We start from the raw sequence: 15,954 nt of genomic DNA, 5'->3' as shown, positions 1-15,954 counted from the left end.
GTGGGAGAGGATGACATTTCTGTCCCAGAAGCACGGGGGATGGGATGGAGGAGGTTGATGGGGAGAGGCAGGCAGTGGGGTTAGAGGTTGGCTGTAAGCAGGGTGGGAAGGGTGGGGGCTGGTGCCCAGGGAGGGAGCCGGAGTATCCTGCAGGCCTGAACAGGAGGGAGTCAGGCCGGGCTGCAGCCCTGGCCAGGTGTGTGAGCTGTGGACCCCTCCAACCTCTCAGCTAAAGGGCTTGTTTACTCCAGGTTGGCAGGAGGTAGGGGGTCCGTGACTCTGGGAGATTACAACCTGTTTAATCAGATAAGATGCCCTTGGGAGCAGAGGCCTAACAAAGGGTGACTGTGAGACAAGGGGACGGAAACGAGTTCTCCTGGGCACCGCGCCAGCGGGATGGGGCCCACGGAGCTGGCCGGAGGCGAGAATGGCCCCGCCTTTGGCTTGGCTCACAGGTGTATTCACTCAGTCGGTAGCCATGTGCCCTGTGCTGTGTTAGGCGCAACTGATGAGGGAGGGGATGTCAGGAGGGAAGAAGGGCCCGAATGGAAGCCTGGGGGGTGGAACCAGTTCAGAATTAGCAAGCAGGACTTTGATGGAAGATGTTGAGAGCAGGAGGCCTGGGGTCTAGTCCTCAACCGCCCCCTCATGCTCCTACTTCCTCAGAACAGACCCAACCGAGACGGGGCCACCCTTGGCCAAACTTAGCTTCCTGAAGCCACCTCATCATGGCCAGCTTTGCTCTGAAACCTTCACTGGCTTCCCACCGCGGTCAGGACCAAGCCCGCCTCCTAGTTGGGGGTTCAGGGCCCTCCCGTGAACCCTTTTACCCGGGTACCCCTGTGAGGTACCCATACCTCTCACCCCTCCTCGGGGGAGGGGGCATCTCCCACCCGCTGCCAACCTCACATGTGCTGCCTGAAGCAGCCACTCCAGCTGTTTCCTGCGGATGCCCTGCTGTCCAGCCAGACCCGCCTGGGGCAGCTCCATAGCCCAGCCCCATGTGCCAGACGTGTGGATCCAGCCGTGCACCTCAGAGGGGCCGCCTCAGATGTATCCCCTGATGCCAGCTCATTGGAATTCTTTCTTAGCTAGAGTATTTTCAAAAACATTTTTTTAAATTGGTTTCTTTCTGTATGGTTATATTTTAGGTATTTTTTTATGTTTTAAAATAACTTGAACTATACAAACATGATGGGTTTCCCTGGTGTCTCAGATGGTAAAGAATCTGCCTGCAGTGCAGGAGGCCCAGGTTTGATCTCTGGACCAGGAAGATACTATGGAGAAGGAAATGGCAACCCACTTCAGTATTCTTGCCTGGAGAAACCCACGGACACAGGAGCCTGGCAGACTATAGTCCATGATGTTGCAGAGTTGGACACAACTGAGCGACTAACATAACATACAAACACTGTAAGATAGAAAGCAAGGGGGTCACCCAGTTCTGTTCCCTGGTGACAGTCTAACCTTCCAGATTTTTCTTCCATGTACCTTTTTCATTTCCCTCCCTCCCTTCCTTCCTTTTTCTCCTTCCCTAGTTCTCCCCTGCTTCCCTCCCTTTCTCCTGTCTTCTTTCTCTTTTTTTTCTTTCTTTAGATTGTAGCTGGGAAAAAAAAAATCCTGAAACTTTAATAACACAGTACTGATGGAAAACCCATAGATCATATACAAAGGAATTAATGAAAACAGATGCCTAATATATTTTTTGTTCAGTCAGTCTGTAAGATTTCAAAAATTTTTTTATTGTGGTAAAAAAAAAACCACATAAGATTTACCACTTACCCTTTTTTAAGTGCACAGTTTAGTAGTATTAAGTATATTTACATTGCTTTTTTTTCCATTGTGAAACAGACCCCAGAACTTTTTCATCTTGCATATCTGAAACTCTAAACCTATTAAACAAATGCTCAGAATTCCCCCTTCCCCTCTGCCTCTGGTAACCATCACTCTTACTTTCTGTTTCTACAAATTTGACTGCTTGAGATCCTTTGTATAAATAGAATCATACAATATTTGTCTTTTTGTGATTGGCTTATTTCACTTAGCCTAATGTCTTCAAGGTACATCTATAGATGCTTGTTGTATTTAAGAAATGCGTGGCGAAGCCTTTAAAGCAAAAGTGAAAGTCCCGCCTTTACTCAGGGGATCTTGTGCCCACACTTGCTCTCTCTGTTTTACTTTAGCTCATCAACTTTAAGATACCATTGATTTGATTATAAGACAAAGCTATTTCAGGGACTTCCCTGGTGGTTATGTGTCTGAGACTCCGTGCTCCCAATGCAGGGGGCCCAGGTTCGATCCCTGATTAGGGGACTAGATCTCACCTGCTGCAACTAAGAGTTTGCATGCCACAGCTAAACAGCAAAGATCCCATGGGCCGAAAATAAGACCCAGCAAAGTCAAATAAATAAATATTAAAGAAATAAGTTGAAAAAAGATACCATTGATTCAATTATTAGACAAAATTATTTCAATGACTTCCCTGGTGGTCCAGTGGCTAAGACTCCACACTTCCAATGCAGGGCATCCAGGGTCGATTGCTGGTCAGGGAACGAGATCTCTCTTGCCACAACTCAGAGTTCACATGCAGCAGCTAAAGACCCTGTGTGCAGCAGCAAAGATCGAAGACCCCAGGTGCCACCACTAAGACCCGGCACAGCCTAACAAATAAATATAAAACAAGCAAAACCAACTTCAGAGATGTTAAAATGGAGAAAAAAATTCTAGGGCTAGATTTTACACCACACACACACATGTTTAGAATTGTTTTCACTCAGGTGAGATAAGATCAATGCAGTTGGGCCCTTAGCCTCTTCCTCTCGCCCCACTAGCTCCATAGCCCTCCAGCTTCCCTTCTTTCGCTAACTCCAGGGCGGTTGCCAGCTCTCCACCCTGACTGTCCATACCACTGCCCCTCCCCTCAGTTGGTCTGCACCGGCACTAGTGCACGTTCTGTGCCCGCTTGTGGGATTCCTAAGAGCAGAGAGTCACACTGATGATTGGCATCATCAATTTGCTTTCCCCAAAGGTTGCGCCCATGCACACAACCACCTACAGCTTTCGAGAGGGCCTTTCAAACAATTTCTAGGGCAGACTCTCTGACCCACGACTCACCCCTCCCACAGACGGGGAAGCTAATATCCCAACGAGTAAGAACCTTGTCTGATGTCACAGGTGGCAGTGTTGGGATTAGACCCAAGAAGCCTCCTGGTATCCAGGCTGCTGTTGTTGCTAAAAAGAAGGCACCCATCTAAGGTGGCCTCACTCTCCTGAGAGTCTTACCCTCTCACTTAAACACCTTTCATGGCTCCCTAATGCCTGCAAGACAAGTTCCAGATTCAACCCGCTCTACCATCTGGGGCTGCTGCTTTCAGGGTCGTGATATGGTCTAGCCTGTCAAGTGCATGAGTTCTGAAGCTACGTGGTCCTAGGCTCTCATCTCTGCTCTGCTACTTCATTGAGCAACTATTGCTATGTGCCTATCTCATGAAAAATGCTGGGTAAATACTTTGCTCTCTACCTGAGAACCCCGGGCAAGCTCTTTTATAGCTGTGACCCTCACTTTCCTTCTTTGTGTTTAAGGACTGCAGACATGGTCTGAGTCCAGTGCTCTGCCCAGCACCTGGTGCATCGTGAGCCTCATTAATGGGAGCTGTTCTTTGTATCAGGACTGTCAGTCCCATTTGTGCCCACAGCATTCTTAATGTCCCACATCCTCAAGCTGGCCTCACTGGGAACTGCCTGGCAGCTGCATTGAGGCAGGGCTGTTTTGTTTTTTTTTTAAATAATCTTCTACACTACCACTGGCTCTGCCTGCCAAGCAGGAGACGCAGATTCATTCTCTGGGTCAGGAAGATCCCCTGGAGAGGGGAATGGCAACCCACTCCAGTGTTCTTACCTGGAAAATCCCATGGACAGAGGGGGCTGGCGGGCTACAGTCCCTGGGGTTAGAGAGTTGGACACAATTGAGCGCGCGCACACGCACACAGCCACCGGCTGGGAGATGGCTATGTAGGTGATCTTCGGAGTTCTGGGGAGTCACAGTCCCAGAGAAGCCCTTGGGGTCCCTTCCAACAGAGGAGGAGGAATTCTGGGTGGCTATTGGCCCAGAGACTTCGGGAGGGGCTGGGGGCTTGTCTGGACAGCAGAACACATACTTTGGTCCCCTCCACCCCTGGTTCTGGCCTCTCTCTCTGCCATCGGTTTGCTGTGGGATTTTGTGCAAAGAGCCTCTCCTCGCGGGGCGTCAGCTTCCCCAGCGGTCAGAGAAGAAGCCCGGTCCGGTCCCCCTGGAGTGATGCAGGTACAGTGGAAACAACAGAGGAATGAAAAACCTTCGGGAAGCTGTAAAGTGCTGTAAGCGTGTGCAGGCAGGCCACCTGGGGGTGCCTGGCCTGGCTTCCCATCAGGGCTCCGCTCCGGTCCAGTGCTCCCTCCCTTCCCGGTTGCTCTCCTTCCCTCCCTCCCTCCCTGCCTTCGCAGAGCGCTGGCTCCCGGCATGCCGCGCGCCGCTGACAGCCTTATAAATAGTCGCCTCTGCGGGCGGCTGGCGAGGACAGGCAGGGCACGCACTGGCCCCTGTGCCCACCCTCACCCTTCCCCCAGGTCAGTGTGTGCCCGTGTGTGCGCTTGTGCACGTGTGTTGGGGGGGCGCCCCTGCGGGAATGGGGAAGTTGCACGCACCTGGGGGGACTGCGTGTCTGTGCGTGTCGGGGTCTCCTCGGGCTTCCTGTGGCTGTGCTCCTATCCCAGCTTGTGATCTGTGAGTATCTGCCTGGCGGTATTCCCCAGGCTCTGCGCTAGGTGTCTGTGCCACACTGTGTGTGTCCTGTGGTTGGGGGTGTGTGTATGTGTGGTGTTCTCCCTCCCGGCCCCCGTGACAGTCACCCCTTTGTCCCGCTGGCACTCCTGGGGCTCCGGGTCCCTGCCCTTGGCCCGTCTCAGCTGGGGACCTGGGAGGGGAGCTGTGGCTGGGCTCCCTGCCCCAGGACCTGGGAGGGGTCAGCCTAGGTGTTGGGAGGAGCTACCCTGTCATGTCATTTTTAGTGCTGGGGGGACGGGAAGCCCCCTGGATGTTTGGCCCCCTGCCCCAGCCTCCTGAAAGGGCAGGGGTTCGGAGGGAGCCCTGAGCCAGCCCGTGGGGCCTTTCCTGAGCGCCATTCAGCTGCCTACCTGGGACCCTCCAGCAGCAGCTGGACTGGGCTTGGGGGTTCGCGCCCAGAGAGGGGACCCCAGCTGCCCAAGGTCACACAGCTGAGTGATAAGAGTTGGGACTTGAACCCTAGCCAGTCGCCAACCACTGAGAAGGCTGCATCTGGTCAGGAGCCGGGAGGCCTGGCTCTTGCCCTGGCCTTGCCTTGTGATTGAGGTGAAGTCGTGGTCCTTTCGGGTCTTGGCCTCCCGGGCCCCTCAGCAGACCACCCAGTCATGTGAGGAGTTGCCGTGGTCCTGCCCCGGGGGCCTTATAAGGCCTGGGTGCTGGGCCCGTAACCCAACTCTGCCCTAGACCCTTGGCCTCTGTGAGGACTCCTCACAACCCAAGTTATTTTGGACCAAGAAGCGGCAGGTGCCAGCAGGGCAGAGGGGCTTAGGTTACCAGGAGGGGGTGGGGCGGGGTGGGTTGGGGTCCAGGCCACTCCTCGGGGCGTCGCTGCAGGCTGTCCCTGGCCAGGGGACCCTCTCCCTCCCCCACCAGCGGCAGAGGGCCACTGGCAGCTCTTAGCCTTCCTTCAGCACACTCAGCAGGAAAAAGGCTATAGCTCATACCCCACGGGGGGTGGGACGGTCAGCAAGCTGCTGAAGAACCTAGCAGATGCCAGGCCCAGGGTAGCAGAAAACGCCGCCCCCAGTGTGACCCCAGCCAGGCCCTGGGGCAGGTCTCTCCTCCTCCCCAAGCCTCACTTCCCTCCCAAGACAGCTGTGCGGATGGAGTGAGGCCCCCAGCCCCATGCTCTGCCAGGGCCAGGCTGGAGGGGTGGGATACAGGCCTACAGTCAGTGTGGTGTGTGGGATGCTGGAGGCCGGTCACCTGCCGGTGTGGGAGTGGAGAGCAGAGTCTAGGAAGCCTTCCTGAAGGAGGTGGGACCTGAACTGAGTCCTCAACAATAGCTTCTTGGGGAAGGGCATTCAGGTGTTGGGTGCAACATTAGCTGGGACCTGCAGGTGGGACACGATAGTGGCGAGTGAGGGAGCTCCAAGCAGTTCAGGCAGTGAGTGAGGGAGCTCCAAGCAGTTCAGGCAGTGGCCTCCAGGGGAGGGTTCTCAAGGGGACTAGATTGCTGGGCTGGATCAGCTATGTTAGGGTTTATTTGGGGGATGGAGGGGGCCCCAGGTGGAAGTGTTTTAAGCAGGCAAGGATGTGATTTGATGCTTGTCAGAGAAAATACTGCAGGTTGCCTGGTGGGGTGTGGAGGTGGGGAGGCCTATGGGAAGCCGGGCAGTGGCTAGTTTCCCTGCTTGGAACAAGGAAGTGGCGGTGAGGATACAGCCTGGAGGGAAATTCTGGAGTGAGAGGGCTGGGACGTGCTTGTGTGGGGTGGAGGTGGGTGGGGAGAAGGGTGTTCACACTGACCAGGGCCTCTGGCTGGGTGATAGAGCACGTAGCTTTGGATGATGTAAGGGCTATTTAGAGGCTGGGGGTCTCTGGGGTCTCTGGGTCTGTCCAGGGGCTGTGTTTGTGGGAGGCTGGGGAGAGAGGCCTGGGCTGGCTGGGCAGAAATGAGGGTCCAGGGAACCTGGGGCCAACAGTGAGAGGGCAGAGTAGGGACACCGGGCAGAGGTCCCAGGCAGAAGGAATGCTGACCCAGGCTTTGGGGTCAAAGGTTAAGGCAAAAGGGTGTGTGGTGGTTTCTGGGAGCCTTGGGGAGGGCTGGGGGATGAGGAGTGAAGAAGTGGGAGCCACAGATGTGTTGTGGCAACTCCAGAGAGACTGATGGGAAGGGGAGAGGGAGGGAGACCTCTGAGCTGTGGATGCAGAGGGGTGGGATCCCAAGAGGCACTGGGCTTGACTGACAAGCTGAGGGGAAAGGGGTGCAAGGTCCTCAGGCAGGGAGGCAGCAGGGGCCATGTCGGGGTGGAAGTTGGGCCTTCCACCCAACTCTGCTGCAGAACAGCAGAGAGGCCCAGCATAGCATGGTGTGTGCGAAGCTGGAGGCCGGTCACCTGCCAGTATGGGAGTGGAGGGCAAAGTCCAGGAAGGCCTCCTGAAGGAGGTGGCACCTGAACTGAGTCCTCAACAATAGCTCTTTGGGGAAGGGCATTCAGGTGTTGGGTGCAACATTACGGGGCGGAAGCCAGGGGACCTGCTCAGTTGAGAAGCACGCAGGCTGTGGACCAAGTACAGACCCGCAGCTCTCTTCCCTTTGGCCTCTGTGTCCCTTCGAGCATCCTGGTCCGAACCCCTTCTAGATGAGGACACCTTCCTGCCTCCTGGGCTTTCCTCCCGCTCTGGGGAGCGTTGTCAAGGTGTCAGGCAGACGCAAGACCCAGGGCCTGTTTTCTGGGACTTGGGAGGGAAACAGTTCAGCAGTAGCAGGAGCCTCTGTTTACGCCTCTGGCTGTCAACCTCGCTCTTGGGTGGGCAGGAGGGGCTGTTGCCCACCCTGCATGCGACAGGTGAGGCAGTGGAGGCACCCCAAGGGAAAGGTGACTTTGCTAAGATCTCCCAGCCTCCTGGGCCTCCCCTGCCCCCAGCGGCCCCTCCACCCTCAGAAGACCAGGCCAGGGCCTGGCCCCCACCTTGGGGGGCTGGCTGGGGGCGGGGGCTGGCTGGGGGCAGAGGCTGGATGTCCAAGAAACCCCCCTCACTCGGCTGCTTGTGCCCTTGTCTTGCAGAGTGCTGACTCGGCTGCCCGGATCACGGCAGGATGGAAGGTATGGAAGTGCCTCTCCTTACCCGCTCACAGCCTGGGCCTCAGTGTGCCCATCTGTTAAAGGGGTGTGCTTTCGGGAGACATGCGGGGATGGTTTGGAGGTAGCTCTGGAGCTGCTGGAAGGACCTGTCTGGGGGCCTCCGGCATCTTTCTCGGGCTTCTCGCGGGATGTACCAGCTCCAAGATTAATTTTAGAAGGAATGAGGCTTCCTGAGGCTTCTCAGGGCCCCATAGCTCACCTCCTACACTGGTATTTATAGAGCTGAATCTCTGGCTCTTTCTGGAGAGGGGCACAGTGCTGATGAGGGAAGGCCTGCCCTGCGGAGAGGCCCCAAGCGTGCAAATGCCAAGGCAAACAAGGACACGCTCCTACCCCTCTCCCATACCAGTGGGGTTGAGTCTTCAGCATGTCTTGGGCCCTCCTGGCTCCTGCGGGCTGGGTCCTGCAGGGAGACGTGGGCAGAGCGCCCAGCTGGCCTGCCTCCTGGCGGCACCACCCGTCCCATCCCCGGCACTGGGTCCCGGCCCAGGCGGCTCTTAAAGGAGCCCAGTGGGCCCGGCTGCTGCCGCCGCCTGAGGCTGACAGTCATCCTTCCACCCCCGGGGCTCTGAACATAGGTCCCGCTGGACTGTGGCCACCCCCCCACACCCGGGCTTGTGCCCTTTCACATGGCCGCAGACGATGGAAGCCCACAGAAATCATTCTTCTAGCAGCTCCTCAAGACCCCCAGGAGCTTGCCAAGCTCACCTCCTCCTTGGCACACAGAGAGCTCCTACTTCCCTGAGAAGCGGGGAAGGCTGGGCAGCTTGGGAAGAGGCCCCCATCCCAGTTCCAGCAGGCGCCTGCCTCCAGGCCTCGGTCCCTTCTGTATGGTGGAGCTGCCGTCTGGCTGAGTTCAAGGCGGAGGTTGAAATGCAAGCTCCCTCCCGCCCTCTCTAAGCAAGGGTTCCATGTGCCCACCGCAGCCCTCTTCCCCGGCAACCGTCTCCAGGGCAACGTATGTTGTGGTTGCCAACTCCACACTGGTACCGCCTAGGGGAGGCAGGCGATGGGCAGGCCCAGAGCCTGAAGGGGGAGGCTGGGGGACACAGCAGACCAGGACCATGGGGGTCTGCTGCTCGGCGACAGACCCCCGCATCATGGAAGACTCTAGAGCCAGAGGTGACCCGACACCTTGGTCCAGCTGCCCACAGGGAGGGGCCATGAGGGTGGGCGTCCGAGGCCCTCAGCGTCCCCCTCACGGCCTGTGCTGAGCCTGTGACTTCCAGGCCTTGGTCCCTGTGTGTCTCTCCGCCTGGATCATCCTCACCTCCCCGGCCTGTTCCAGTCTCTGCGTTTCCCTCGCCCCATATCCCTCGCTCTGGGCTGCTTCATGTGCCTCTCTGATGCGGTGATGAGCAGTGTCTGTCCCTCTTCCTGGGGCTCAGCTACAGGCCTAGGACCTCAGAGGTGCCTCTGGCTCCTTGTCCAGTGACTCACTTGAGCTCCGCTCCCCTCTTCTCTCCCACAGAGAAGCTGAAGAAAACCAAGATCATCTTTGTGGTGGGTGAGTCCAAGGCCGGCGGGTGAGGCAGCGAGAAGGGCGCGGCTTCAAAGGTCTCCCGGTGGGAGCCTGGGCCTGGGGGGCACCCTGGGCTCTGCCCCCCTCCTCGCTGGGTGACCCGGGCAGACACCCCCGTCCCTGCAGGGGTCCCGTTTCTTGGGACTTCTGAATGGGTGGGCACTTGCAGGCGGGCCCGGTTCGGGGAAGGGCACCCAGTGTGAGAAGATTGTCCAGAAGTACGGCTACACCCACCTCTCCACCGGAGACCTCCTGCGGGCCGAGGTCAGCTCGGGCTCAGCTAGGGGCAAGATGCTGTCAGAAATCATGGAGAAGGGGCAGCTGGTGCCACTGGTGAGTGGGCCCCAGTGGGGTGAGGGTTGGGGGGCGGTGGTGGCCCTGCGTGGACGCCAACCAGCAAAGCCCATGACACATCGGCAGGGCTGACCATGACCTTCCCTGGCTCTGAGAGCCCTCATTGCCGTTGGCAGAAAATTCCTTCCAGAAGCTCCCAAGAGCCTCCCGGACCTGCCTGCCGACGCCCTTCAGCGCCCCTCCCCACACCCCCGAGTCCTCACCCCCGGCCTCAGCTCTGCACCCTTCCAGCATCCCGACCTTTCTGTCTGCTCACATTCATCCTACTCCTTCCTGCCTGGAATGTTCCTTCTTCCTCAGCTTTCAGACCTTGCTGACTCCCTCAGATTTGGGCCAAGACCCGCCCCCCACTTTAGACTCCCGCCCCCCTCTTTAGACTCCAGTCGCCCCCGCTTCTTTGCCAGTATATAGCCCATGTCATTCTTGGAAACTGTAAATGAACTGTGTAATGGTCTGTCCCTTCAGCAGGCTGTGAGCTTGCTGAGGACAGGGAAGGTCTGCTTTGTTCAGAGCTGTGTCCTCAGGGCTCAGACAGGAGGCTGGAAGGAGGGGCCCAGTCAAATTATTGAGTGAATGAAGAAATGAATGGATGATTGAATGAATGGCCCAATCAATCAATCAAGTCTTTGTAATTCAGAGGCGGCTTCCTGGAGAGGGTGGCTTGCTTGGGAAATCTGTTAGGGCCGAGAGCATTTCTGACTGTGGGGCAGCGGGTGCAGAGGCTTGAGCAGGGCCTGGAGAAGAAGGGCTCCTGACCCTCCCTTCTTTTGCTGCGCCCCCAGGAGACAGTGTTGGACATGCTGCGGGATGCCATGGTGGCCAAAGTGGATACTTCCAAAGGCTTCTTGATCGACGGCTATCCCAGGGAAGTGCAGCAGGGGGAGGAGTTTGAGCGGAGGGTAAGTGCAGCCAGGGAGTAGGCAGGAGCTCGCGATGGGCAGTTCTGAGACGAGGGAGAGGGAGGCTGACCGTCGGAGGGTGGCAGGGTGGGCAAGGAGGAAGACCAGCATGACTCTCTGGAGGTCTTTCTGAAGTCTAGAGGAAAATGAGTAGACGAGGAGGCAGTGGGCTGGGGGCTTCACAAACCTGGCCGTGGGTTCCCGTTCAGCTGTTTGAGGCCTTGGGCCAGTCATCCTGCCTTTCTGAACCTCGTGTCTCCAATTGCAAAATGGGGACAGACATTATCCTTGAAAGGTAGCATGAAGGTTACAGAGAATGCACCCTTCAAAAGTGGGACTTGGCACCCTGTGAACACACAGTTAGAGGGGCAGGAAACAGCATAGACGGTGCTGGACGGCCAGGGGATGTGAGGAGAACAGAATCTGTGGGGCAGGGCAACTTGAAGTACCATGGGGAGGGAGGTTCAGGCCCGGCTGAGGTCTTGAATGCCATGGGGGGAGTCTAGTCCCCTTCCAGGCACCGCAGGAAGTCTGGCTGGACAGAGACAGCCTTGAGGAGGAGGGCTTTGGGCTGCCTGGCACAAGTGCCCTCCAGGAGGATCTTCTCCAGGGTGGGAACACCTCACCCAAACACACACATGTACAGGCAGGTGACCACAGGCATACAAACACAGGTACATGTACACACAAGTACCAACAGACACTCATGCACAAGGCCAGAGGCATATGTACACATGTACACAGGCATGTGGTGACACACCCACACACTCATGCAATGTGTGTGCAAGGAAGCAGGGTGTAGGATATCCCAATACAGGGACACACAGAGATGCACCCATGTGTGCACAGAGATGTACACACATACACACATGTATACACACAGATGTACACACACATGCACACACGTGCACTCAGATGTATGCACATACACACGTATACATACACACAGGTGTACTCAGGTATACACAGAGATTGTACACATATACACACACAGATGTACACACATACATACACACATACACAAGTATACATACATACACACACCTCTGATAAATGCCAGTACCTCTGACGTCACAGACCATATGGGGAAATAGGAAACTGCAAGTTCCTAGGAGGAGGGAGAGGTCAGCAAGGGTGGATGGGGACTCAGGGGCAATTCTCAGCAGCAGGGCCATATATGGGGAGGACCTGACAGCTTAGGGGGCTGGGGTAGGACAGACTTCCATCTCCACTGCCCGTCTCTGTGAGGCTGGGCCATCTTTGGGCTTCCACAGCTTTGAGCCTAACCCAGTAGAAATATACCATATTTCTTTAAAAAATATATTTTTTTGGCTGCTCCAGGTCTTAGTTGCAACACACGGGCTCTTTAATTGCAGCACTTGGACTCTTATTTGCAGCTTATGGGTTCTAGTTCCCTGATCAGGGGTCAAACCTGAGCCCCCTGCATCAGGAGTAAGGAGTCTTAGCCATTGGACCACCAGGGGCGTCACAACACCGTATTTCTCAACCTCTAAGAGGCTGCAGGACCTCAAGAAAGTGTCTATCCTGGCCTGGGATTCAGTTTCCCTGTCTGTGAGATGGGGATTAGCTGGGCTTCCTTCGAGCTAGGAGGTCTTGGGTCCTGAAGTCCGATGCCAGGCAGCCCTGAGCATGTCCTGACGTACCAGCTGTGTGACGTCACTTCAGGCCGTGACAGTCACGTCTAGAAAATGTGGTCAATGAAAGACCCCATCCTTCCTGGGGCTGTTGTGGGTGATACTGTGGGTGCTAGACTTGGCACAGGGCCCAGCTCCACTGTGTCCTCCAGCCTCTGGAAACCTGGTCTGTTTGGCTCTGGCCATTAGGGGGCGCCTGGGCCTCACTGAAGGAGGACTGGTCCTCACTGAAGGAGGACTGGTCGACCTGGTCCTTCCAAACCTTCTCTGCAGATGAACTGCTTATTGCAATGACAGCGACATTGTTGAGAACTCCCAGAGCTCAGCAGCCCCTTGCCCCTTCGCTCAGCCCTTGTTCCTTAGTCAGGCTCACATCAGCTCTACAGGTATAAGATGCATCTACCTGCCCTCAGGGGCTCCATGTCTGCCTGGGAGAGGGATGTTAAATAAATAACCAGAAGGCCCTCCTGAAGCAAGTCTTCCCAGGTGGCTCCATGGCTCTGCCTGCCAGTGCAGGAGCTGCAAGAGACGAGGGTTCGATCCCTGGTCAGAAAGATCCCTTGAAGGAGGGAATGGCAACTCAACCCATTCCAGTATTCTTGCCAGGATAATCCCATGGACAGAGGAGCCTGGTGGGCTACAGTCCCTGCAGTTGCAGAGTCTGAAGCAACCGAGCACACACGCACACACTCCTGGGACAAGCTCAAGGCAGAAGTAAAGGGGACTGACTGCAAAAAAGTGAAAGAGCATGTCAGTCGCTCAGTCTTGTCCGACTCTTTGTGACCCCTTGTTCACCAAGCTCCTCTGTCCATGGGATTCTCCAGGCAAGAATACTGGAGTGGGTTGCCCTTTCCTTCTCCAGGGGATCTTCCCAACCCAGGGATCGAACTGAGTGTCCTGCGTTGCAGGCAGATTCTTTGTGGCCTGAGCCACCAGGGAGAGCATCCCAGAGAGCTGGGACAGTGCTTGGGGCGGGGGAGGGGGCATCTGAGAAGACTGCCCTAGAGGAATGAGATTTTAGCTCAAATTGGAAGGCAAGCTCTTGGTGTTGAGGGAAAGGGTTTCTAACTGAGGTTCCCAGAATGAGCAGAGGCCTGGGGAGGCAGGGGTGAGAGCCCGACCACAGCCGGTCATGTGGCTGAAGCCAGGACAGCAAAGGCATGAGAAGCATGAGATGAGGAGGGCAGGTCAGGTGAGGAGTTAGGACTTTCTCCTGAGGGTACTGGGGAGCCATGGCAGAGGTGTGAGCAGGGGAGGGGCAGGGCAGATGGGTTTGAGGAAATTTCCTCAGGCTGCCTTGGGGAAGGGCTGGACGGTCTGAGTGGGTCTCAGGTGGGCCTCAGAATTGGAAACTGGGGGAGAAGGCGGGAGTGGACCCTCTATAAATAACACCCTGCCCACAGATCGCACACCCCACGCTACTGCTGTATGTGGACGCCGGCCCTGAGACCATGACCAAGCGGCTCCTGAAGCGCGGAGAGACCAGCGGGCGTGTGGATGACAACGAAGAGACCATCAAGAAGCGTCTGGAAACCTACTACAAGGCCACAGAGCCCGTCATCGCCTTCTACGAGAAACGCGGCATTGTTCGCAAGGTGCAGGCCCAAGAGAAAACCTGGGTCTTTGCCTGGCGTGGCCTCCAATTGCTGTCACTCTGGGACAGTCCTCCTGTCTGGGCCTTGGTTTCCCTCACTGGTTGGACAAGAGGCTGCTGTCCACTGTGGCTGGGCTTGGGGAGCCTGGCTTGGCCTCTGGGGGGGTGGGGTCAGCCCCCTGCCTTGGTGGGGTCCACCCAGCCCCCTCACCAAGCCCCGCAGGCATCCTGCCCTCACGGCCCGTCTCCCTACAGGTCAACGCCGAAGGCTCTGTGGACAGTGTCTTCTCCCAGGTCTGCACCCACCTGGACGCCCTCAAGTAGCCAAGCTGGAGCCCCCTCCCCAGCGAAAGCCCCGCCCCACCCTCATCCTGACTCGAGGCCTTCCCGGCCTGAGCTCAGCGCCTCCACCCTGCCCAGCTGAACACAGGCAGAGGAAGCCACTTTATCCTGTTTTCATGGACAGCCGAGCACTAAAGGAGTTTCCAAGGACATTCAGTTTTATTCCTTTTTCTTTGCTTCCATCAGGGTTGATTCACAGGGCGTGGACGCCGCAGCCTTGAGTCCCCAGCCCCTCCCCCTTCGGTTCCTCGCTGGGGCCCCTCTCAACCCGCTTCAGCTGGTGCCCCCTCCTTGCTGCAGAGGAAAACCCCCCTCACACAGGGGTGTGCTGGGCCCAAGCTGTGCCAGGCCGGGGGATGCTGGGTGATGGAACTGGGGTCCTGGCTCTCAGGGGCTCATGGTCAGGCAGAGCTGGGCCCTGGCCTGGCTTCCCCTGTATCCTTGCTATGTGGCCTTGACCTTGAGCCCCTTAGCTCTCTAAGCATGTTTTCTGTCCCAAACCGTCGCTGGGGACAGGGCTGGAGCAGGCAGCATGGTCATGGACTGGGGGTGGGGGTAGGGGCTCCCTAGACAGGGAGGCCAACACCCATCAGCTAGCTGAGTGGGCAGTGAATTGGCCTCCTTGGAGCAAGACGCTCTGAGGGTCTGGACAGGGCACTGGGAATGAATGGGGGTCATGGTCAAGGAGTGCCTCCCTGGAGGTGAGACCCGAAGGATGTCCCACCACGTAGCCCTGGACTGGTCACAACCTGCCCTCCGTGAGCCCATTTCCCAATCTGAATTAGGCTCAGTGCTCCTCCCCCCTCCCCACCAAGGTTAGGACGAGAACACACTGAGCCAGGGGTGTGAGTGGTCAGTGCCATGGCCTCTGCGACCACAGACCAGAGCAGCCTTGGCAGGGTGCTTTGGGAATGCCTCGGAATCCCCCAGAATCCCCCGGGAGAGCTATCTTCCCTCTTCTGTTCTCTTTCACACCTTGACCTCACCACGGAGAGCGTCTCCCTTAGTGCTCACGTGTCCCTATACACCTGTCCCGCCCAGCTGGCTCCCATTAAAGCCAAGAGAGCCTCCAGCAGGGCACCCCTGGCTGGGACGTAATCCTGGGTGGGGTGAGGGCGACCCATGTGTGTCCACTTCTATTTATGGCAAGTGCGGCTGGTTTTCCATTTACAGTCGTTTAAACTTTCCTTTAAAATAAACATATTTAAGTTATAAAAAGTGAGTCTATTGAAAGAAGAACATGAAATCGGTAGATAATAGTATAGGGGAGATAGGTTCTAGAAGGCCCACACCATGAGGCCCCCTGGGTGGGGTACAGATTGGTCTTCTGCAGCTGGTTAGTCTGTGAGCCATGCCAACGGGACACGCAAGGGAGCCCCAACTCGTTCTGTGACCTCTCACCTCGGGGTCTCCATGTTGCATCTGTCAAAAGGAAAGTGAAAGTGCAGTCACTCAGTCGTGTCCCACACTTTGCGACCCCATGGACTGTAGCCTGCCAGACCTCTGTCCTTGGAATTCTCCAGGCAAGAATACCGGAGTGGGTTGCCATTGCCTTCTCCAGGGGATCTTCCTGACCCAGGGATCGAACCCAGGTCTCCCTCATTGAAGGAAGATTCTTTACTGTCTGAGCATCTGTCAAACTGGAATAAAACACACATAGGCGTGCATGCACCTCCT

At 56.7% G+C, this 15,954-nt stretch overlaps 1 protein-coding gene across 3 annotated transcripts; it reads left to right on the top strand.

Moving 5' to 3' along the window:
• The first annotated feature begins 4,498 nt into the window (after nucleotides 1–4,498).
• AK1 (adenylate kinase 1) lies at nucleotides 4,499–14,429 on the top strand. 3 transcript variants are annotated; one of them, XM_020874953.2, is made up of 7 exons: nucleotides 4,499–4,605; nucleotides 7,834–7,872; nucleotides 9,383–9,418; nucleotides 9,603–9,766; nucleotides 10,570–10,686; nucleotides 13,745–13,936; nucleotides 14,191–14,429. In XM_020874953.2, exons 2-7 carry the CDS (start codon nucleotides 7,866–7,868, stop codon nucleotides 14,257–14,259), a joined length of 585 nt encoding a protein of 194 aa, XP_020730612.1. In that variant the 5' UTR covers nucleotides 4,499–4,605; nucleotides 7,834–7,865; the 3' UTR covers nucleotides 14,260–14,429. The 3 variants fall into 3 exon arrangements, with proteins under 3 accessions (XP_020730612.1, XP_020730613.1, XP_020730611.1); XM_020874954.2 differs by lacking the exon at nucleotides 4,499–4,605 and adding an exon at nucleotides 4,637–4,762; XM_020874952.2 differs by lacking the exons at nucleotides 4,499–4,605; nucleotides 7,834–7,872 and adding an exon at nucleotides 8,888–9,033.
• Nucleotides 14,430–15,954: the final 1,525 nt, after the last annotated feature.

This window comes from Odocoileus virginianus, chromosome 2 (genome assembly GCF_023699985.2).
Source record: "Odocoileus virginianus isolate 20LAN1187 ecotype Illinois chromosome 2, Ovbor_1.2, whole genome shotgun sequence".
Taxonomy (NCBI): Eukaryota; Metazoa; Chordata; class Mammalia; order Artiodactyla; family Cervidae; genus Odocoileus; species Odocoileus virginianus.
Note: the sequence above shows the minus strand (reverse complement) of the source record. Positions and strands in the feature narration are given on the sequence as shown.

Coding starts and splice junctions, on each gene's coding strand:
- AK1 (XM_020874952.2), top strand. CDS start 8,976: ATGGGGGTCTGCTGCTCGGCGACAGACCCCCGCATCATGGAAGACTCT. Junction 9,419..9,602: donor CAAGATCATCTTTGTGGTGG/GTGAGTCCAAGG, acceptor GGGCACTTGCAG/GCGGGCCCGGTTCGGGGAAG. Junction 10,687..13,744: donor GGGAGGAGTTTGAGCGGAGG/GTAAGTGCAGCC, acceptor CCCTGCCCACAG/ATCGCACACCCCACGCTACT.